Source organism: Saimiri boliviensis, chromosome 11, assembly GCF_048565385.1.
Source record: "Saimiri boliviensis isolate mSaiBol1 chromosome 11, mSaiBol1.pri, whole genome shotgun sequence".
NCBI classification, from domain to species: domain Eukaryota; kingdom Metazoa; phylum Chordata; class Mammalia; order Primates; family Cebidae; genus Saimiri; species Saimiri boliviensis.
The window spans coordinates 98,245,601-98,270,080 of NC_133459.1; the positions used below are offsets into that span (position 1 = coordinate 98,245,601).

Here is a 24,480-nt window from a genome sequence, read left to right on the forward strand (position 1 = left end):
AGAGACAGGGTTTCACCACGTTGACCAGGATGGTCTCGATCTCTCGACCTCGTGATCCACCCGCCTCGGCCTCCCAAAGTGCTGGGATTATAGGCTTGAGCCACCGCGCCCAGCCTCTGAAGAACCATCTTACTAGTAAAACATGGATTAAGTTGGGAGGAATGTTCCTAGCAGGTGGTTCTAGTCCTATCCATTTTATGTAGCAGTTGAGCAAAAAAGAATGTTAAAAAAAAAGTCCACAGTTGTACACTATGATGTCCCATACTTTTATTTTCAATTTCTCTTAAGAATGCTTTTGCTATACTGAAATGCATGCACACACACACACACACACACACACACACACACACACACACAAAGTACGTTGGACAGCAAACAGGTTTAGAAAGCATCACAAGACCTAGTTTTGTATCATTTAGGCTCAGTTATGACATATCAACTTTGTAAGTAAAAATTCCATTATAATAAACTTGACAAACTTACTGTTTTACTCTAATAAAAATTATTATTCTGCATTCATAATACAAGAAAAGAACAGATGACTAGCCTGGTGAAAACCTTTGTACTACCCCTACCCTTTTCTACATCATACTTTTCTGCATATATATTGATTGGTGGTTTCAAAGTTTGATGAGTTTTTGTGTTTTTCCTTCGAAGGACCTGATTGAAATGCCTGAGGTGGAAAAGATGAGAATAGATGAACTCTTCAATAGTTGAATAGTTCAATAGTTGAACTATATTTCAATAGTTGAAATATGTGAGAACAGAACAAAACATTAAAAAGAACTGAGATGTACTTTAGTTCACTTTGATCCTCCTTAGTTATAAAGCAAATCTATCAAACAGTTACAATATTTTATTGCCAAACAACTGTTGCATAGATAAGAGTATTTTTGGGATATATCTATAAAACTGTACTGTAACAGTTATAGATCTTCCATGAAAAATATATTTTTTTTCTTTAACAGAAATTTTCTTGAAATAGCATGGGAAATGAATGGAGCTGAGGAAGGATGAATTCTACAAACGTACCACAATTAGATTTATGTTTTGTCTTTAGAGAAGTTTGGAGACTATAGCAATAGTTGAAATAGTCCATTTGATATCTGAAAAATTCACTGAAATTGATATATTAATAGTTAATAAGGATTAAAAATCAACATAAATATATTTTAATGTTAACTTGAAAGTTGATTTAGCATTTTAGTTAGCACTCAGAGTAACTAGCAACTAACAAATTAAATACAGTCCTTTCTTTAGGAGAGCAAACAAATATGGCCATTTATTTTCTGGATTACTTTATTAATTTTAAATCTTTACCACTGATATCATTAGAAAGTTTTTTGGTTTTTTGGTTTGTTTGTTTGTTTGTTTTTGTATGCAGGGTAAATTAACACAGATAAAGAAGTGGTTATTATTTGCCCATTTAAAATGAAGGTAATAAAAATCAAAACTAAAATATTTAGCAATTTGATACACTATCTAGTGGATCAATTCATTTATTAATTTTCTTTTGTTTTTCCTTCCTCCCTTCTCATCCTCCTCTCCCCTTCATCCTACTGCAGAAATAAAAATTAGAAAGATAACACAGTTCTTAACCTCAAGGAATTCATAGTCTAGACAGGAAGACAAAAGAGATAAATGATAAGATGAAGATAAACATAATCTTTCTTGGAGAATGCAGGGGAATGACACCCATTGCTTGGTAAAATGGCTATCAGGAAAGCCTTCTGAAAGGTGATGTTTAAGCAGTCTTTAAAGATAAATTGGTGGGGCTCAGTGGCTCACGCCTGTAATCCCAGCACTTTGGGAGGCTGACGCAGGAGGATCACAGGTCAAAAGATCAAGACCATCCTGGCCAACACGGTGAAATCCTGTCTCTACTAAAAATACAAAAATTAGCTAGGCGTGGTAACACACACCTGTAGTCCCAGATACTCAGGAGGCTGAGGCAGGAGAATCGTTTGAACCCAGGAGATGAAGGTTGCAGTGAGCTGAGATCATGCCACTGCACTCCAGCCTGGAGACATAGCAAGTCTCAAGAAAGAAAAAAAAAAGGTAAGTTGGGATTAGGGAGAGGGAGATGACTCCAGTTTGATCAAAGGGCATTAAGGTATTAAGAATGCTTGGTGTTTTCCATAATTACAAATAATTTGGTAAACTAGAATGAAAGTTGTATGCAAAGAAAAATGAATTTTATGAACAAGCACCAAATTACAACATTCTTAGAGTGCTGTGTTGGGAAGTTTGATCTTTATTTTGATGATGATGAAGAACTGTGACATGATTTAATTTATATTTGAAAAATATTATTGGGCAGCAGTAATACAGGATGAAATAGATGGTGTCCCATGAGAATAAAGGCAGACAATTAAGATAAACACTAACAGATTGCATAAGAACTTATGAAGACTGGAACTAAGGCAGTGATAGTAGAATGAATAATAAGACAAAGAAGTTAAAGTAATAGAACTTAATGACTACCAAGAGGTTTGAGGAAGAGAAGGAAGGAAAGAAGCAAAGATGATTCCCAGGTTTCTGGATCTTGTGGCATAAAACTGATACATTCTCAAATATTTATTGAATAATTATGAAAATGGGCTGGGCGCAGTAGCTCATGCCTGTAATCCCAGCACTTTGGGAGGCTGAGGTGGGGGGATGATTTGAGGCCAGGTGTTCGAGACCAGCCTGAGCAACATGATGAAACTCCCATCTCTATAAAAAATATAAAAATCAGCTGGTCATGGTGGCAGGTGCCTGTAATCTCAGCTGCTCAGGAAGCTGAGGAAGGAGAATCGCCTGAACCTAGGAGATGGAGGTTGCAGTGAGCTGAGATTGTATCACTGCATTGCAGCCTGAGCAACAGAGTCAGATTCTGTCTCAAAAAAGAAAAAAAGAAAAAAGAAAAATTATAAAAATGGCTGTGAGAATAGAAATTAGGAATTAATATGGATTTAGAGGAATTTTAAGAGACAGATGATATATAAAAATTGTCTAGTATCCTGCCTACCCCCAATGGATACTCAAGAAATGTCAGGTTTTTAAAAGTTAGAATTGATGGAACTTGGTAGTTAACTGCAATAAAAAGGAGAGTGAAGAAAAGGCGAGGATGACAACGAATTTTTGGCTCAAGCAGCTGGGAGGATGACACATCATCCGCTGAAGGCAAGAAAGGAAGGTGTTACATTTGAGTGATCTGTAGAACATCCTGGTAGAGATATATAACAAGCTCTTGGCCATATGAACCTGGTACTCAAAAGAGAAATATAAGATTTGAGAGACACGGTAGTTAAAGCTATGATAGCGGACATGATTACCTAGATAAACAGCAGAAAAAGGTAAAGAACAGAATTTTAGGCGCACTGACATTTTAAGGAGCAGATAGAGAAAGTAAGAATCATCAGGGGGAATGGTGTAAAAGAAGACAGAAGAGGAGGGGCATGGTCAGCATTTAAAATGCTTTGTCAGCATAAAGATAAGGGCTAAAAAAGAGTCTGTAAGAGCAGGAGGTTACTGGTAACCCTGAAAAGGTAGGGGACAAAAGTCAGAATATTGTAGTAACTGAAGAGAAAAATTCAAGGTAGAGTCCCTAAGAATAGATGACTTAAAACAAAAACTTGCTTGTGAAAAAGATAGTATAAAAACTAAGGCCAGGAGTGGTTGGCTCACGCCCGTAATCCCAGCACTTTGGGAGGCCAAGGCGGGTAGATCATGAGGTCAAGAGATCGAGACCATCCTGGTCAACGTGGTGAAACCCCGTCTCTACTAAAAATACAAAAAATTAGCTGGGCATGGTGGCGCGTGCCTGTAATCCCAGCTACTCAGGAGGCTGAGGCAGGAGAATTGCCTGAACCCAGGAGGCGGAGGTTGCGGTGAGCAGAGATCGCACCATTGCACTCCAGCCTGGGTAAAAAGAGTGAAACTCCATCTCAAAAAAAAAAAAAAAAAGATCGTATAAACACTAAGGGGAGGGCTAGTCCAAGAGAAAATGTGTTTGTTTATTTTTGATATAGGAAAGACCTAACCTAACCATATTTTCCTGTTTATGAAGCCAAGGTATTCCCCCCAAAAGCTATTTCGAAAGACAAAACTATTTTTGGGCATATCAAGCAGCTGGTTGGTTCTAAATCCCATGAATTTATCCTTCTTTCCTCTTCCCCAAATAGGATTTTTCTTGTTTAAATGTAGAGTTACAATTGTTTTCTCATGGTGGAGCACTATTCAGTTGATAATTTTCTTTTATCATTCTCTAAGCTACGGAATGTCAACATTTAACACATTTGTAAGCTGTATTTAGCAAAAATTTAATCTTTCTTTCATCGTAAGAGAAATGGGATGGGTTGAGAGTACAATGGGTTCCTAATGTTATATTTTCAAGACAACTACCTAACCAAAACACTAATTATTTTATTTGAATAGAAGACAAAATGTACATCAATTAAACCAGGCTGTTCAAGCTGTGTCCTCATACTGTATCTGAATACACAGCTGGGTTCAGAATATCAGAAGACTGGGAAGAAAAGGGCATGTTTTAAAAATTGTAAGGTCTTTTTAGAAATCTTAAATGTTCAGCAGAATATAAACAATATCTTAAACTATAAAACCTACATTTAAAATATTATTCTCTTTTCAGCATCTAGTTTGTACACAGCACTGCAGAGACTACTCATGTGAATCAGACATAGTTTATCCTGAAAATAGTCTTCTGTGGGGCTATTTTCCGCCTATTGAGTGGGGAAAACAAAGTATAGAGAGAAAATGGTAAAGGATGGCTGAGCACAAAACAAACAGACTCAATTTTCTACACTGTAGGCTCCCCCTGACCCCCATGAAGTATATGCAATGTTAAAGAGGTGTACTTGGTTGTGTAGATGGGAGAGCAGTGCTTATTAGTTTCAAACATTCCTAGAATACTGAATGCAATTTTGATCGTTCTATTTTAAGAAAAAATATACTTAGGATAATCATAAAATGTATTGTCCACTTTTGAGAATAAAAAGGGATACTATTAATAATTATGCTGGGGCAAGAGGAATAAGCTGAGTTAGTCCTGGGTCAACCAAGACATATGTTCAGCCTTAACATACAGAGCATTAGGGAGAAATGTTCATCCAATTCTTCAAACTCCTTAGAGAATAAAGAACGGGAGGAACGTTTCCAGTTTCTCTGAGCCCCCTCACTTTCTTCCCAAAGGAAGAAAGAATGTCTTATCTGACTAGGGAGTTTCACACAATGAACTCAATATGCTTGGCTCAGGGACTCGCATTCTCTCACTGTTTTGGTTAACAGCCTGCCTGCAGAGGTGTATTCTGGTCTGTTCTCTGCCACGTCTGTTCCTTGGGAGGAGGCTTGTAGTTGAACACGGAGGCCAAAGACTAAGTGTTTATGTCTCCCTCCTGCATGGGTAAAATAACAGCAAGGCCATATACATGCAGGACTAACATTCATCCACTGGGATTCTGACTTCATCTGTCTGTCTCTGGTGTCTTATTTCTCTATTGACCATAAACTAGTGAATGAAGAATGCTTATTATTTATTGGCCCCTCAGAACCTCATAAAGATTAAAAGTATTTTCAAAAGGGTGACCAAAATAATCTAGAGGATAGAGTAGCTCTTTTCTTTTTTCCCGTTCTTTCCCTTTTCCCTTCCTCCTTCCCTCCCTCTCTCTCTTCCCTCTTTCCCTCTTTTCAAACATTCAAGTCTCTACTAAAAGGATATATAGATGAATGTGTCAAAAATCATTGCTCTGAGGCCGGGTGTGGTGGCTCAAGCCTGTAATCCCAGCACTTTGGGAGGCCGAGGCGGGTGGATCACGAGGTCAAGAGATTGAGACCATCCTGGTCCACATGGTGAAACTCCGTCTCTACTAAAAATACAAAAAATTAGCTGGGCATGGTGGCGTGTGCCTGTAATCCCAGCTACTCAGGAGGCTGAGGCAGGAGAATTGCCTGAACCCAGGAGGTGGAGGTTGCGGTGAGCCAAGATCGCGCCATTGCACTCCAGCCTGGGTAACAAGAGCGAAACTCCGTCTCAAAAAAGACAAAAAAAAAAATTGCTCTGAGTGTGGTAGCTAGTTACAATGCAATATAAATGTGACAAGAGAGACATGTCATATGGTACTACTGAGCACAGAGGAGAGAACGTCTGCTTATGACTTGCAATAGAATGACAGCAACGGCTACAAAGAAATTATACTTTAGATTGGAGCTTAGAAGGATAATAGGTATAAGCCAGGCAGACACAGGAAACAAGACTGGTTCCTGGCAGAAGAAATGGGTATATGGCAAAGATGAAAAATATGTCAGATTTATGACATGAAAATATTTAAAAATATATATATAGAATATTATTTGATTATAAAAAATCTTTAATACTTAACGAAGGAGTTAGACTTTATTCTGCTGACAATGAACAGCAAGGGAGAGATAGTTAGAAAATTAGTTTTGGGAGAATGCTGGGAAGATGGCCGCCTAAGAACAGCTCAGGACGTCAGCTCCCAGTGAAAGTGCAGAGGGTGAGTGGACGCCGCATTTCCAGATGAACTCTTATTGCCCACAGACCAGGAGATACCCAGGCAGAGGGGTCGCCAGCGTCGCAGTCCCAGCCGGTGCGGCTGTTTTGGCCCCCGCGGGGCTGATTCCGCCCGCGCGGCGGCTGTGACCACTCCCTGTTGCTGCGGTTCTCCGTACAAAAGCCACTGGTCTGGGAGCCCTCTTAGCTGGCGAGCAGAGCCCTGAGACGACAGAGTTGCCCATTCATCTGAAATAGTGAGTCAGGCCAGGAGATTCCTAGGCAAAAAATCCGCCAGGAGCCAGCACCGCAGTTCGAGCCGACTCCGTGAGTCGCAGCACGGGAGATCCCGGCGCCTTTTCAACAAGCGACCGGAACGCCGGGTCGTTCAACTTAAAAGAAAAGACTCGGAGTCAGGGAGCCAGGTGATCAGGCTCGGTTGGTCCCACCCCTCCACCCCCAACAACAACGAAAACAAAAACAGTAATCGGAAACCCTCTTGGTTGAGCCCTTCAAATCAAGGCACAGCTGAACCCGGACGGTCCAGCTCAGTGGGGGAGGGGCTTCCGCCATTACTGAGACTCTCCGCCGCTACGGAGGCAGGCTGCCGTTGCCGAGGCAACCCGCCATTGCCGAGGCAACCTGCCACAACAGAGAGAGTCCGCCATAACAGAGGCGGGGCCACCATTGCCAAGACAGTTCTAACTATGCCCATATAAAAAGGACTACAGGGAAGAGCTCAGGGCAGCTGGGCGGAGCCCACAGCAGCTCAGCAAAGCCCCTGCCCGCAGGCAGTGGCTAGGCGTGCTGCTAGCTGGGCGGGTCAGACCTGAAAGAAAAATCAAAAAAGGCAGTAGTGCAACGGAAACTCATAAAGCTCCAACTCCCTGGGACAGAGACAGACAACAGGTGGATAAACCCACGAAAATGGGAAGAAACCAGCGCAAAAAGGATGAAAACTCCCGAAACCAGAACACCTCTCCTCCTAAAAGGGATCACAACTCCTCACCAGCAAGGGAACCAGACCGGATGGAGAAGGAGGGTGATGAAATGACAGAATCAGACTTCAGAAGGTGGGTCGTAAGAAACTACAGTGAGCTAAAGGAACATGTTCTAACCGAACGCAAAGAAAATAGGAACCTTGAAAAAAGACTGGATGAACTGCTGACAAGAACGGACAGCATAGAGAGGAGCATAAGTGAATTGATGGAGCTGAAAAACGCAACACGAGAACTTCGTGAAGCATGCACAAGCTTCAACAGCCGAATTGACCAAGCAGAAGAAAGGATATCAGAGGTCGAAGATCAACTCAATGAAATAAAAAGAGAAGGCAAGAACAGAGAAAAAAGCACAAAAAGGAATGAACAAAATCTTCAAGAAATGTGGGACTATGTGAAAAGACCTAATCTACGTCTGATAGGTGTACCTGAATGTGATGAAGAGAATGAATTCAAGCTGGAAAATACTCTTCAGGATATTATCCAGGAAAACTTCCCCAACCTAGCAAGGCAGACCAATATTCAAATCCAGGAAATTCCTCAAGAAGAGCAACCCCAAGGCACATAATCGTCAGATTCACCAGGGTTGAAATGAAAGAGAAAATGCTAAGGGCAGCCAGAGAGAAAGGTCGGGTTACCCACAAAGGGAAGCCCATTAGACTCACAGCAGATCTCTCAGCAGAAACCCTACAAGCCAGAAGAGATTGGGGGCCAATATTCAACATCCTTAAAGAAAAGAACTTTCAACCCAGAATCTCCTATCCAGCCAAACTAAGCTTCATAAGTGAAGGAAAAATAAAATCCTTTGTGAACAAGCAAGCACTCAGAGATTTCATCACCACCAAACCTGCTCTACAAGAACTCCTGAAAGAGGCTCTACACATATAAAGGAACAACCAGTACCAGCCACTCCAAAAACACACCAAATGGTAAAAGAGCATCAACACAATCAAGAATCTGCATCAACTAACCAACAAAACAGCCAGGTAGCATCAAAATGACAGCATCAAATTCACACATAACAATACTATCCCTAAATGTCAATGGACTAAATGCCCCAATCAAAAGACACAGACTGGCAAATTGGATAAAAAGCCAAAACCCATCAGTGTGCTGTATCCAGGAAACCCATCTTACATGCAAGGATACACAAAGGCTCAAAATAAAGGGATGGAGGAAGATCTACCAAGCAAATGGAGAGCAAAAAAAGGCAGGAGTTGCAATTCTCATCTCTGATAAAATAGACTTTAAAGCAACAAAGATCAAAAGAGACAAAGAAGGACATTACATAATGGTAAAAGGATCACTGCAACAAGAAGAGCTAACGATCCTAAATATATACGCACCCAATACAGGAGCACCCAGATACATAAGACAAGTTATTAATGACTTACAAAGAGACTTAGACTCCCACACAATAATAGTGGGAGACTTTAACACCCCATTGTCAATATTAGACAGATCAACCAGACAGAAAATCAACAAGGATATCCAGGACCTGAACACAGACCTGGAACAAGCAAACCTAATAGACATTTACAGAACTCTCCACCCCAAATCCACAGAATATACATTCTTCTCAGCACCACATCACACCTACTCTAAAATTGACCACATAATTGGCAATAAATCACTCCTCAGCAAATGCAAAAGAACAGAAATCATAACAAACAGTCTCTCAGACCACAGTGCAATCGAGTTAGAACTCAGAATGCAGAAACTAACTCAGAACCGCACAGCTTCATGGAAACTGAACAATTTGCTCTTGAATGTTGACTGGATAAACAATGAAATGAAGGCAGAAATAAAGATGTTCTTCGAAACCAATGAGAACGAAGACACAACATACCAGAATCTCTGGGACACATTTAAAGCAGTCTCTAGAGGAAAATATATAGCAATGAGTGCCCACATGAGAAGAAAGGAGAGATCGAAAATTGACACCCTATCATCAAAATTGAAAGAGCTAGAGGAGCAAGATAAAAAAAACTCTAAACCTAGCAGAAGACAGGAAATAACTAAGATCAGAGCAGAACTGAAGGAAATAGAGACACAAAAAACTCTTCAAAAAATCAATAAATCCAGGAGCTGGTTTTTTGAAAAGATCAACAAAATAGACAGACCACTAGCCAGATTAATAAAAAAGAAAAGAGAGAATAACCAAATTGATGCAATAAAAAACGATAAAGGGGATATCACCACAGATTCCACAGAAATCCAAACCATCATCAGAGATTATTACAAACAACTCTATGCACATAAACTAGTAAACCTGGAAGAAATGGATAAATTCCTGGACACCTGCAACCTCCCAAGCCTAAACCCGGAAGAAGCCGAAACCCTGAATAGACCAATAACATGGTCTGAAGTCGAGGCAGCAATAAAGAGCTTACCACCCAAAAAAAGCCCAGGTCCAGATGGGTTCACATCTGAATTCTACCAGACATACAAAGAGGAGCTGATACCATTCCTTCTGAAACTATTCCAGACAATCCAAAAAGAGGGAATCCTTCCCAAATCATTTTACGAGACAAACATCATCCTGATACCAAAACCCGGCAGAGACTCAACAAGAAAAGAAAATTTCAGGCCAATATCCATGATGAACATAGATGCAAAAATCTTCAATAAAATACTGGCAAACCGATTGCAACAGCATATCAAAAAGCTCATCCACCATGATCAAGTAGGATTCATCCCAGGGATGCAAGACTGGTTCAACATACGCAAGTCCATAAACGTAATTCACCACACAAACAGAACCAAAGACAAAAACCACATGATTATCTCAATTGATGCAGAAAAGGCTTTCGACAAAATTCAACAATGCTTTATGCTAAAAACCCTCAATAAACTAGGTATTGACGGGAGGTATCTTAAAACAATAAAAGCTATTTACAACAAACCAACAGCCAATATCATACTGAATGGGCAAAAACTGGAAGCATTCCCTTTGAAATCTGGCACTAGACAAGGATGCCCTCTCTCACCACTCCTATTCAATATAGTACTGGAAGTTCTAGCCAGAGCAATCAGGCAAGAAAAAGAAATAAAGGGTATCCAAACTGGAAAGAAGGAAATCAAATTGTCTCTATTTGCAGATGTCATGATTGTATATCTGGAAGACCCCATCATCTCAGCCCAAAATCTCCTGAAACTGATAAACAACTTCAGCAAAGTCTCAGGATACAAAATCAACGTGCAAAAATCACAAGCATTCCTATACACCAGTAATAGACTTCAAGAGAGCCAAATCAAGAACGAACTGCCATTCACAATTGCTACAAAGAGAATAAAATACCTAGGAATACAACTAACAAGGAACGTAAAGGACCTCTTCAAGAAGAACTACAAGCCACTGCTCAAGGAAATAAGAGAGGACACAAACAGATGGAGAAACATTTCATGTTCCTGGTTAGGAAGAATCAACATAGTGAAAATGGCCATACTGCCCAAAGTAATTTACAGATTCAACGCTATTCCCATCAAGCTACCAATGACCTTCTTCACAGAACTGGAAAAAAACACCTTAAACTTCATATGGAACCAAAAGAGAGCCCGCATAGCCAAGTCAATTCTAAGCAAAAAGAACAAAGCGGGAGGCATCACACTACCAGACTTCAAACTATACTACAAGTCTACAGTAATCAAAACAGCATGGTACTGGTACCAAAACAGAGATACAGACCAATGGAACAGAACAGAGGCCTCACAGGAAATACAACATACCCACAACCATCTGATCTTCGACAAACCTGACAAAAACAAGCAATGGGGAAAGGACTCCCTGTTTAATAAATGGTGTTGGGAAAACTGGCTAGCCATGTGCAGAAAGCAGAAACAGGACCCCTTCCTGACACCTTACACCAAAATTAACTCCAGATGGATTAAAGACTTAAACATCAGACCTAATACCATAAAAACCTTAGAAGAAAATCTAGGCAAAACCATTCAGGACATAGGTGTAGGCAAGGACTTCATGACCAAAACGCCAAAAGCAATGGCAACAAAAGCCAAAATAGACAAATGGGACCTAATCAAACTCCACAGCTTCTGCACGGCAAAAGAAACAGTCAGTAGAGTGAATTGGCAACCAACAGGGAAAAAATTTTTGCAGCCTACCCATGTGACAAGGGGCTGATATCCAGAATTTACAAAGAACTAAAGCAGATCTACAAGAAAAAAACAAACAAGCCCATTCAAAAATGGGCGAAGGATATGAACAGATACTTTACAAAAGAAGACATACAGGAGGCCAACAAACATATGAAAAAATGCTCATCATCACTGGTCATCAGAGAAATGCAAATCAAAACCACATTGAGATACCATCTCACACCAGTTAGAATGGCGATCATTAAAAAATCGGGAAACAACAGATGCTGGAGAGGATGTGGAGAAATAGGAACACTTTTACACTGTTGGTGGGAATGTAAATTAATTCAACCATTGTGGAAGACAGTGTGGCGATTCCTCAAGAACCTAAAAATAGAAATCCCATTTGACCCAGCAATCCCATTACTGGGTATATATCCAAAGGATTATAAATCATTCTACTACAAGGATACGTGCACACGAATATTCATTGCAGCACTGTTTACAATAGCAAAGACCTGGAACCAACCCAAATGCCCAATGATGATAGACTGGCTAGGGAAAATGTGGTACATATACACCATGGAATATTACGCAGCCATCAAAAACGATGAGTTCCCGTCCTTTGTAGGGACATGGATGAACCTGGAAACCATCATTCTCAGCAAACTGACACAAGAGCAGAAAATCAAACACCGTATGTTCTCACTCATAGGCGGGTGTTGAACAATGAGAACACATGGACACAGGGAGGGGAGCACTACACACTGGGGTCCGTTGGGGGGAAATGGGGGAGGGGCGGGGGGTAGGGAGGTGGGAAGAGAGAGCATGGGGAGAAATGACAGATACAGGTGAGGGGACGGAAGGCAGCAAACCACACTGCCATGTGTGTACCTATGCAACAATCTTGCATGTTCATCACATGTACCCCAAAACCTAAAATGCAATTAAAAAAAAAAAAAGAAAATTAGTTTTGGAAATAATTAATTTGGTTTACATATTAACTCCAAGGTTTTTTGATCATGTAGCCTTTTCAGTAAAAAATATGGCATTGCCCCCTTCTAATATGTATATAATAAAGCATATACAAAAATAGATGTTTTTAAAGGAGGTGATTAAATAAATACTTATGACGTTACCTTGAAGTTGAAAAAAGCTCATATATGGTCATATATGGTACACAAACAGTATCAGCTCTATCATTTTTTTACTATTAGTCTGGGTTTGCATATTTGTATTATCTTCAATCAGTAGTACTTTTGTAGAAATCTTTTAGAGTGACATTATCATTTTATGTGAGGTTAGTTTAAAAACTATTTATCTAGTCTATAAATCCACTTAACTGGGCACAAGTGACCTATAAAATTTCACAGCGTCCTTAAAAAAAGAGTAAAGGTGTCACACCCATTCCTCCCTCAAGGCCAGGTGTCCCCAAACTACGGCCCGTGGGCCGCATGGCGGCCCCCTGAGGCCATTTATCCAGCCCCCCGCCGCACTTCAGGAAGGGGCACCTCTTTCATTGGTGGTCAGTGAGAGGAGCACAGTATGTGGCGGCCCTCCAACGGTCTGAGGGACAGTGAACTGGCCCCCTGTGTAAAAAGTTTGGGGACGCCTGCTCAAGGCATTCTGGCTAGGATCTGTGATAATCCCACATATGGCATCAGTAAGAATGCTATTACCAATCTGTATGTAAAATAGTAGTGGAGCTTAGTTTCTTTTCTTTAGTAACAACATGGAAAAAGAAGTTCTAATATTTTCTACTGGGTACCAGTAGATAATTTGAGTACCATCATTTTGAAAACCACAGGCATAAAAGATATATTAAGGAGAAAGAAAAAACCGGAGGAAGAAAGACTAAGAATAATCCAAGTGTGTAGTGATTGGAAAAATGGAAAGGAAGATATAATATAGAAGAAAAAGCACAGATAAAGAATAAATGAATAATTATGTGAAAAAGCAATTGTAGCAAAATGTTAAATGTAATATCCTAGTGGTAGGCATATGTATGTTCACTGTAAGATTCTTTTCATTTTCCTATACATTGAAACTTTTGCATAAGAATATATTGGAAAAATAGAAAAAAGAAAAAGCAACAGGACCTGAAAACGAAATAGGAAGTAGAGCAAGAAAAGAGGAAGAGGCGGTACCTATATGACAGAAAGAGAGACGGGGTGGTATTAGGAGAAAGATGTCAATTTAATTTTAAATAAGTTTATTTGAAGTACTAGTAGCACAATCAAAACAAAGATTCAAAAACAAAATAAAACAGAAATATAATTCAGAACAAAAGACTATACTAGAAATTTTGTTAATGGGGCAGGCTACAGTAAACTGATAAAGCTATGAGAATAAATACAAGAAAAGGCAGAAAACTGAATTAAAGCAATTAGGGATCAGGAAAAAGAATGGAAGCCAATAAATGAGACAAGCTCTAGAAGACAAATACCACGCTCATATCTAAAAAGTCAAATTCTATAGTAGTACATATTCTAGTTTGCCTTTAGAATGGCTGATTTCGCCACAAGAAGTAACTTACTATTGAAAGCTTTATAGACAACTATGGTATAAAAATTATTTTTAAAATTATTTATTGGGCTGGGTATGGTGGCTCACACTTGTAATCCCAGCACTTTGGGAGGCTAAGGCGGGTGGATCACTTGAGGTCAGGAGTTTGAAACCTGCGTAGCTAACATGGTGAAACCTCCATCTCTATCAAAAAATACAGAAATTAGCCAGGCCTGGTGGCATGGACCTGTAGCCCCAGCTACTGAGAAAGCTGAGGCACGAGAATCACTTGGACTTGGGAGGTGAAGGCTGCAGTGAGCCGAGATCGTGCCACTATACTCCAGCCTGGGCAACAAAGAAACTCCGTCTCAAAAAGAAAAAAAAAAAAAAGTTTGAGGTGTAATTTAAAAACAATAAAATCCACAACTCTTAAGTGTTCTTTTAATGACCAAAAAAAAAAAAAAAAAAAGAATTTGGCCGGGTGTGGTGGCTCACGCCTGAAATTCCAGCACTTTGGGAGGCTGAGGCAGGCGAATCACCTGAGGTGAGGAGTTTGAGACCATCCTGACCAACGTAGTGAAACCTTGTCTCTACTAAAAATACAAAAAAATTGGCCGGGTGTGGTGGCACGGACCTGCAATCCCAGCTACTGGGGAGGCTGAGGCAGGAGAACTGCCTGACCCTGGGAGATGGAGGCTGCAGTGAGCTGAGACTGCACTGCTGCATTCCAGCCTGGGTGACAGAGCCAACTCTGTCTTGCCCTGGGGGAGGAGGGAGAAATCAAGTGCTTTTGAATTATAAAAAGTGGGTTCTGGCAACTGCATATGCCTGTGTAACTGTCACCTCAATTGAGATGGAGAATACAGCATTCCGGAGAATTCTCTCTTATCCCACTTCCACTCTCCCCAGTCATTTTCTGATTTCTATTACCTATATGAGTTTTGCCTGTTCTCAAGCTTTAAATAATGAATAATTGAGAACCAACTCTTGTGTCTGCTTCTTTTCCAACATGTTTCTGAGACTCGTCCATGTTGTTGGGTGTTAATCAACACTTTTTTCTTTTGACTGATGAGTAGTATTTTATTTTATTGCAAGAATATACCACAAATGGTTTATCCATTCTCCTTTTAATAGATATTTGGAATGTTTCCAGGTTTGAGTTATTAAGAAAAAGGCTGTCATAATCATTCTAGTCAAGTCTTTTGGGGAACATCTTTTCATTTCTCTTTAGATATTACCTCATGGGAAACTGTCAAAAGTTCTAAAAAATGTTCAGGTAATTTTGTGTCCCCACTCAAAATAAATGAAAATGCTAGTTGCTCTAAAATCTCATTAATCTTTGGTATTATCAGTGCATTTTATTTTACCGTATATAAAAATAATATTACATATTATATATATGTATATTTACATTGGGGTATAAGTGATTTTTGGTTACATGGATTAACTGTATAGCGGTGAAGTCTGAGATTTTAGTGCACCCATCATCACCCAAGTAGTTTTCATTGTACCCATTATGTAGCTTTTATCCCTTCCCCCAATCCCACTCTCCTCCCTTCTGTTTCTTCAATGTCCATTATACTACTGTTTGCCTTTGTGTACCCATAGCTTAGCTCTGACTTGTAAGTGAGAACATAACAATATTTGGTTTTCCATTCCTGAGTCACTTAGAATAATGGCTCCATTCAAGTTGCTGCAAAAGACATTCATAGCTGAGTAGTAGTCCATGGTGTGTGTGTGTGTGTGTGTGTGTGTGTGTGTGTGTGTGTGTGTATTGCCCATCAAATTATGAGTGGATAAAGAAAATGTGTGTGTGTGTGTGTGTGTATACACACACACACACACATTTTCTTTATCCACTCATAATTTGATGGGCACTTAAATTGGTTCCATATGTTTACAATTATGAATTATGCTATGACAGACATACATAAGCAGGTGTCTTTTTGATATAATGACTTTTTTCTTCGGGTAGGTACCCACAGTGGGATTCCTGGATCAAATGGTAGATCTAATATTAGTTATTTAAGAAAGCTCCATACTGTTTTCCACAGAGGCTGTACTAATTTACATGCCAACCAGCAGTGTATAAGCATTCCCTTTTCACCACACCTATGCCAACATCTATTGTTTTTTGCCTTTTTAGTAATAGCCACTCTGGCTGGAATAAGATGGTATCTCTCTCTTTTTTTTTTTTAATTGCATTTTAGGTTTTGTGGTACATGTGAAGAACACCCAAGATTGTTGCATAGGTACACCCATGGCAGTGTAATTTGCTGCCTTCTTCCCCATCACCTATATCTGGCATTTCTCCTCATGTTTATCTCTCCCTAACTCCTCACCCCCCCACTGTCCCTCCCCTATTTCCCCCCAACAGACCCCAGTGTGTGATGCTCCCCTCCCTGTGTCCACGTGTTCTCACTGTTCAATACCCGCCTATGAGTGAGAACATGCGGTGTTTGATTTTCTGTTCTTGTGTCAGTTTGCTGAGAATGATGGTTTCCAGGTTCATCCATGTCCCTACAAAGGACAAGAACTCATCGTTTTTTATGGTTGCATAATATTCCATGGTGTATATGTGCCACATTTTCCCTGTCCAGTCTATCATTGATGGGCATTTGGGTGGGTTCCAGGTCTTTGCTATTGTAAACAGTGCTGCAATGAACATTCCTGTGCATGTGTCTTTATAGTAGAACGATTTAAAATCCTTTGGATATATACCCAGTAATGGGACTGCTGGGTCAAATGGAATTTCTATTTCTAGGTCCTTGAGGAATTGCCACACTGTCTTCCACAATGGTTGAACTAATTTATACTCCCACCAACAGTGTAAAAGTGTTCCTATTTCTCATTGCGGTTTTTTAAATTTACATTTCCCTGATGATTAGTGATGTTGAGTATTTTTTTCCATATGTTTTTTGACCATTTGTATTATCTTTGAGATATGTTCATTCATGTCATTTGCCCACTTTTTGCTTTTTGGTGGCATTATTTGGTGGGTTTTATTTATTTATTTCTGATTTGCTTGAGTTCCTTGTAGATTCTGGATACTGGTCCTTTGTTGGATGCATAGTTTGCAAATATTTTCTCCCATTCTGGAGAAATATTATTGTCTTGTGATTATTTCTTGTCTTACAATTATTTCTTTTTCTGTATAGAAGCTTTTTTGTTTAATTAGGTCCCACTTATTTTTGCTTTTGTTGCATTTGCTTTTGAGGTCTTTCTATGTTCATCAGGGATATTGGTCTGTAGTTTTATTTTTTTTGTTATGTCCTTTCCTGGTTTTGGTATCAAGGTGATACTGGCTTCACAGAATGAGTTAGAAAGGATTCCCTCTTTCTGAATCTTTTGGAGTATTTTCAATAGGATTGATACCAACTCTTCTTTGAATGTACGGTAGAATTTGGCTGTAAATCCATTTGGCCTTGGGCTTTTTGTTGTTGTTGTCAATTTAAAAATTACTGACTCAATCAGTAATTACTAATTGTATGTATGTTTCCACGAATTTATCCAGTCCTCTAGATTTTCTAGTTTGTGTGCATAGAGGTTTTCATAGTAGCCTCAAATTATCTTTAGTATTTCTGTGGTGTTTCTTGTAATGTCTCTATTTTCATTTCTAATTGAGTTATTTGAATTTTTTATCTTCTTGGTTAATCTAGCTAATGGACTATAGATTTTGTGTGTTTTTCAAATAACTAGCTCTTTGTCTCTTTGACCTTCTGTGTACATATACGTGTATGTGTGTGTGTTTATGTACCCATATGTGTGTGTGTGTGTGTGTGTGTGTGTGTGTGTGTGTGTGTGTGTACAACTTTGCTTTTATTTTTTAATTTTTGGAGGCAATCTTGCTTTGTTTCTCAGGCTGGAGTGCAGTGGCACAGTTTTTTCTTACTGCAGCCTCTGCCTCTGCCTCCTAGGCTCAAGTAATCCTCCCACCTCGGCCTCTGGAGAAGTTGGGACCACAGGTGTACACCACTATGCCTCGCTAATTTGTGTGTGTGTGCTTTTTTTGTAGAGATAGGGTTTTACCATGTTGCTCAGGCTGGTCTTGAACTTCGAAGCAATCCCCCTGCCTTGGCCTCCTAAAGTGCTGGAATGATAGGCATGAGCCACTGTACCTGGCCTATTGTTTTTGTTGTTTCAATTTCATTTAATTTTGCTCTAATCTTTGTTATTTCTTTTATTTCACTAACTTTGGGTTTGCTCTTATTTCTCTAGTTCCTTGAGTTATGACATTATCAATTTATCATCTTTCAGACTTTTTGATGTAGCAATTTAGTGCTATAAACTTTCAGCACTGCTTTGCTGTATCTCAGATGCTTTGATAACTGATGTCACCATTATCATTCATTTCAAATAATTTTAACATTTACATCTTGATTTTGTTCTTAACCCAAAAATCATTGAGGAGCAGACTGTTCAATTTCTATGCATTTGTATAGTTTTTAGGATTCCTTTAGGAGTTGATTTCTAATTTTATTCCACTGTGTTCTTAGAAGATACTTGATATGATTTTGATTTTTAAAAATTTATTGAGACTTGTACTGTGGCCTATCACATGGTCTATTTTGCAGAATGTTCCATGTGCTGATGAGAAGAATGTATATTCTGCAGTGCTTGGGTAGAGTGTTCTGTAAATATCTGCTGGGTTCATTTGTTCTGGAGTGTGGTTTAAGTCCAGTGTTTCTTGATTTTCTGCCCCAAAGATCTGTCTAGTGCTGTCAGTAGAGTGTTGGAGTCCCCACTATTATTGTGTTGCTATCTCTTTTCTTAGGTCTAGTAGTAATTGGTTTATGAATCTGGGGGCTCTAGAGTTAGGTGTATATATATTTAGTATTGCAATATCTTCTTGTCAAATAGATTCTTTTATCATTGTATAATGACCTTCTTTGTGGTTTTTTTTTTTTTGACTGTTGTTGCTTTAAAATATGTTTTATCTGACATAAAAATAGCTACTCCTGCTCACTTTTCGTTTCCATTTGTGTGAAGTATATTTTTCCAATCTTTTACCTAGAGTCTGTAGGACTCCTAATGTGTTAGGTGAATCTCTTGAAGACAGCAGATATTTGGTTTGTGAATTATTCTCCATTCTGCCAATCTTTATCTTTTAAGTGAGCATATAGACCAGGCGTCCCCAAACTACGGCCCGCAAGCTGCATGCGACCCCTTGAGGCCATTTATCCAGCCCGCCCCGCTGCACTTCAGGAAGGTGCACCTCTTTCATTGGTGGTTAGTGAGAGGAGCACAGTATGTGGTGGCCCTCCAATAGTCTGAGGGACAGTGAACTGGCCCCCTGTGTAAAAAGTTTGGGGATGCCTGATTTAGAGCATTTACATTCAATATTAATATTGAGATATAAGGTACTATTCCAGTCATCATGTTGATTATTACCTAGTACTCTGTTTTCTTCACTGTGCTATTGTTTCATAGGCTGTGTGAATTTTATGCTTTCAAGAGGTTCTATTCTGGTGCATATCAACTTTTTGTTTCAAGATTTAGAAGTCCTTTTACCATATCTTGTAGGGCTAATCTGGTAGTGTCAAATTCCTTCAGCATTTTCTGAAAAAGACTTTATTTCTCCTTTATTTATGAAACTTAGTATTTCTGGAATCAAAATTCTTGGCTGACACTTACTATGTTTAAGGTGGTTGAAGATGGGACCTCAATCACTTCAGGCATGTGAGGTTTCTGCTGAGCGCCAGTATACTTTACTGTAGTCCTTCTAAAGGATATAGATGGTATCTTTAGCCCTCATAGTGGATGTTGATGGTATCTCACTGTAGTGGTAACTAATGATAAGCAACTTTTCATGTTCTTCTTGACTATTTTTTTATCTTCTTTTTTGAAGTGCATAATTCCTCTGGCCATTTTGAAAACAACTTTATTGAGGTGTAATTTATGTAACACAATTCATCTGTTTAAGTATATAGTTCAATGATTTTTAATAATTTACTGAGTTGTAAAACTATCACCACGATCAAGTTTTAAAATATCTTGATTACTCCAATAAGATTCTTCATGCTGTTTACAGTTAATTTCTGTTTTTATCCTTAGCCCAAAGCAACCACTAACCTATTTTCTGTTTCCATAGATTTGCCTATTTTGGACATTTCATACAAAGAGAACCATACAATATCTGACCTATTACATCTAACTTCTTCATTTAGCACATTTTTGAGGTTCGTACATATAGTATTTTACTCCTTTTTATTGCTGAATAGTATTCCATTGTAGTGTTATACCACATTTTATTTATCCACTCATTGGTTAATGGACAGTTGGGTTCTTTCTACTTTTTGGCTATTATGAATAGCACTGCTATGAATATTTGCATGCTAGTCTTTATGAGGACTTTTATTTTCATTCCTCTTGGGTAGATACCTAGGAGTAAAATTACTAGGTCATACAGTAAATTTATATTTAACCTTTTAAGAGACTGCCAAACTGTTCTCCAAAGTGGCTATACTATTTTCCAATGGCACAGCAATGTACAAGGGTTACTAGTTCTCCCTATCCTTCCCAAGATTAGTTATTGTTTTTTTTTTTAATTGTTGTTGTTACAGTCATTCTAGTGGGTGTAAAGCAGTAGATCACTGTGGTTTTAATATGCAAAATACCTAATAACTAATAATTTTTAATATCTTTTCATGTTTTATGGGTTATTTGTATATTTTCTTTGGTGAAATGTTTATTAAAATATTTTGCCCATTTTAAAATTTGGCAATCTTATTGAGTTGTAAAGAGTTCTTATAGATTCTGATTTTAATTCCTTTGGCAAATACATATTGCAAAGTCTGTGACTTTGTCTATTCATTTTTCAATGGTGTCTTTTGAGGAATAGAAATTTAAAACTTCCATTACATGCAAAATATTAATTTTTTTTTTGTGTGGCCTGTATAAGAAATCTTTGCCAATTCTGACACGATGAAGATACTCTACTATATTTTCTTCCAAAAGCTTTATGGTTCTAGCTTTTATAGTTAAGTCTTTGATCATCTGAAATTAACTGTTGGCATGAAGTGAGGTATAGTTGAGGTCCATTTTTCCATATCAATATCCAGTAGTTCTCTGGCATCATTTGTTAAAGACACTTTCCTTTCCTCATTGAATTGAGTTGGCATCTTGGTTGAAAATCAAGTGACTACATACATGCGCATTGATTTCTAGACTCTATTTTGTTCCACTGATCTATTTATCTATCCTTACATCAGTACCAAACTGTCTTTATCACTGTAGCTCTAAAGTAAGTTTTCAAATCTGGTACCCTATGTCCTCCAACTTTGTCTTTTTTATAAGGTTGTTTGGCTAATGAACACTATATATATTGTGTCTATTATTATTATTATTATCATTATTTTGAGAAAGGGTCTCACTCTGTCACCTAGGCTCGAGTGCAGTGGTGTGATCACAGCTCACTGCAGCCTCAACCTCCTGGGCTCAAGCGATCCTCTCACTTCAGCCTCCCAAGGAGCTGGGAGTACAGGTGCATGCTACCACCACCAGCAAGTTTTTGCATTTTTAGTAGAGACAGAGTTTCACCCTGTCATCAGGCTAGTCTTGAACCCCTGGGCTCAAGTGATCACATCTACCTTGGCTGTGGTCCACCTTGGCAATCACATCCATATTGGCTGTGATTACAGGCATGAGCCACCATGCCCACCCTCTTGTCAATTATTTTAAGTCTTCCTTAATGTCTTTCAATTATGTTTTGTAGTTTTTAGTGTTGAGAACTTGCACATCGTTCAGAAGATTTGTTCCAATGTGTCTAACATTTTTTGATGCTGTTGTAAAGACAATTTTAAACAATTCCATTTTCTGATTACTTCTTCCTAGAAAACTCTTAACATTATATTATAATTATGCTGAACAACTATGTGGAAATTCTATTTATTTTTATAGATTGGACTTCAATACACGAAGGACTACTGTGAACCTCATTTTAAGCCACTTATTTTTAAAAACCAATTAATACATACTTTCTGATTAGTAATAAAAAACAAATGCAAATTTTATTCATTTGCAAAGGTGAAGATATAGCAAACAATTTTGGATGGAATAAATTCTATACTTATTTACAAAACTCTATTCTTTTTAAAAATTTGTTTATTTATTATTTTTTAGAGACAGGGTCTCACACTCTTGCCCAGACTTGAGTGCAGTGGCATGATCACAGCTCACTGTGATCTCAAACTCCTAGGTTCAAGCAATCCTCCCATTTCAGATGCCCATATAGCTAGGACTAGAGGTATGTGCCACCATACTCAGCTCAAAACTATACTGTTAAATATAATCTATAATATATAAGACAGACAAGTGCTATTATCTGATGATTCTTAGAGAAATAATTTTTCCTTTAAGCAGTAAAAAGTAAGTGTGTATATGTGTGGGGACCTATATTGAAGACTTTCATTGAATTTCTACTGCTGCTATAAAATGGCTAGGGAATAGCTATAGCTACAGATACTTGCATATCTATTGTAATGTATACTAAATATACTCAAAAAATTTCAAAAGACATGATAAACCTATCTTATGGTTAAGGATGTGCCCGATTTTTGAGTATTTATTTAGATTTTTAAAAGTCTGTCTTCAAGATAGATGTCAACAAAAGGGCAAATGTATTTTACTGTTTTTTTTTTTTTTTTAGAGTTATGTAATCTTCAAAAAGAAATCTCTCATAAAATTAGATGTAATGACATAATTACCACAGTCAGTTGATTATGATATCTACCCACTGCTTTTGTGCTTGTGTACATTACAGTTTGTTTAGGGTTTTGGAAAACCCATTATCTGAGCAAGAAGAGCAAGAAAGGATTAAGAGAATAAGTATGACAGAAAAAGTGCATGAATCTCTACCTCCATCTTCACAGTCTTCAGGGGCTTTGGCTTTCTTACAAAGACGAGGATCCAACCAGGTGGTTGTCTTGGTATTGTGGCTGTAGAATAAAGATTTTAATTAGAAACGGTAAAATAAAGGAGAAGAAAATTATTTCAAAAGTAAAGATTAAAAGTGACTAAAAGGTATATGATGTTTGAACACTAATTTCCTACAGGCTCCATTGGTACACCTCAGATTCATTCATTAACCCTATTGTTCTCAGTCTACTTCAAAATTTCCACAAAGGAATGGTAACATTAGAGGCACTAACTTAAGAATCCAGACTTTAAAGAAGGCCTAAAATGCCACGAATGGAATAACAGACACTATTTAAGCAGTTAAAAATGTTTCTTAAGGTGGGCGCATAGCCACATACTGTACATTATCTAGCCAAAAATACTGCACTGAAAACCTTGTTTGCTCACTGGCTGAACTCCTTCCTTCTTCCCTTCAATAAGTACTATATTTCTTGCGTGTCTGTAATATGTAGGTACTGTGCTGGGAGCTGGACTATAAAAATGAATGAACAATCAGGTAGAGCCCCTGCCTTCAGGGACTCTTTTAGATAAAATAGAGTAAAATAAAATAAGGAGTTTCAAGTGGCTGTTTCTGCCACATGCAAGTAAAAGCAACAAGTATAGTTAAACTCCACTCTATAAAACTAAGTTTTCATCAGCATGGTCTACACTGGAAAAAAGGGAAGGATAAGAATATCCTGCCCCTACTTCATTTCATGAAATAGGCCAAAGATGACTTTAGAGAGCAGTATCTGATTAATTTCATTATATGTCATAGTCAGTTACCTTCAGACCAGGTCATCATGCAACAGATACTAATACCCAAACAAAACTATCTCATTGCTTACTGGACAGTGTTAGTTTAAATAGAATATTAAAGAATAAAAAAGTCATGGAAGAAAACGCATAGGAAGGGAATAAAATGTAAATTAAAGTTACTGTTATCATTACTATCATTATTTTGAGACAGAGTCTTGCTCTATTGGCCAGATTGGAGTGCAGTGGCATGATAACAGCTCAGTGCAGCCTTGACCTCCTAGGCTCAAGTGAGCCTCCTGCTTCAGCTTCCCAAGTAACTGTGACTACAGGCATGTGCCACCACACCCAACAATTTAAAAACTTTTTACTTGTAGAGAGAGAGCCTTGCTATGCTGCCTAGGCTGGTCTTGAACTCCTGGGCTCAAGTGATTCTCTTGCCTAAAGTTATTATTGGAGTACCATGTCACACTTAATGGAAGTAATTAACTGTTATTAATTAATAAAAATGAATGTAAACAAGTTATCTTTCCTGAGTGTGTTTAACACGAGATAAACTCAATAATCTCTCCCTTGACCTTAGAAAGGTCACTCTTAGAAAATGAAGCCAAGGTTTCAGGGAATTAATCACATCTTCTATAACTTTTCTAACCCCTGAGGTACTTGCAGAGCTATGTAGCCATTGCTTGGTATAATACTGGTTGGCAGAATGTGATAGAA

At 38.4% G+C, this 24,480-nt stretch overlaps 1 protein-coding gene across 3 annotated transcripts in view; it reads right to left on the minus strand.

Moving 5' to 3' along the window:
* The window catches only part of MAGI3 (membrane associated guanylate kinase, WW and PDZ domain containing 3), a 298,648-nt gene that overhangs the window by 77,300 nt on the left and 196,868 nt on the right, over positions 1-24,480 (minus strand). For all 3 annotated transcript variants that reach the window (XM_074381232.1, XM_039460798.2, XM_039460800.2), the window contains one exon: positions 22,966-23,045. In XM_074381232.1, coding sequence (XP_074237333.1) covers positions 22,966-23,045 — 80 coding nt within the window. The remainder of the gene's footprint in view (positions 1-22,965; positions 23,046-24,480) is intronic.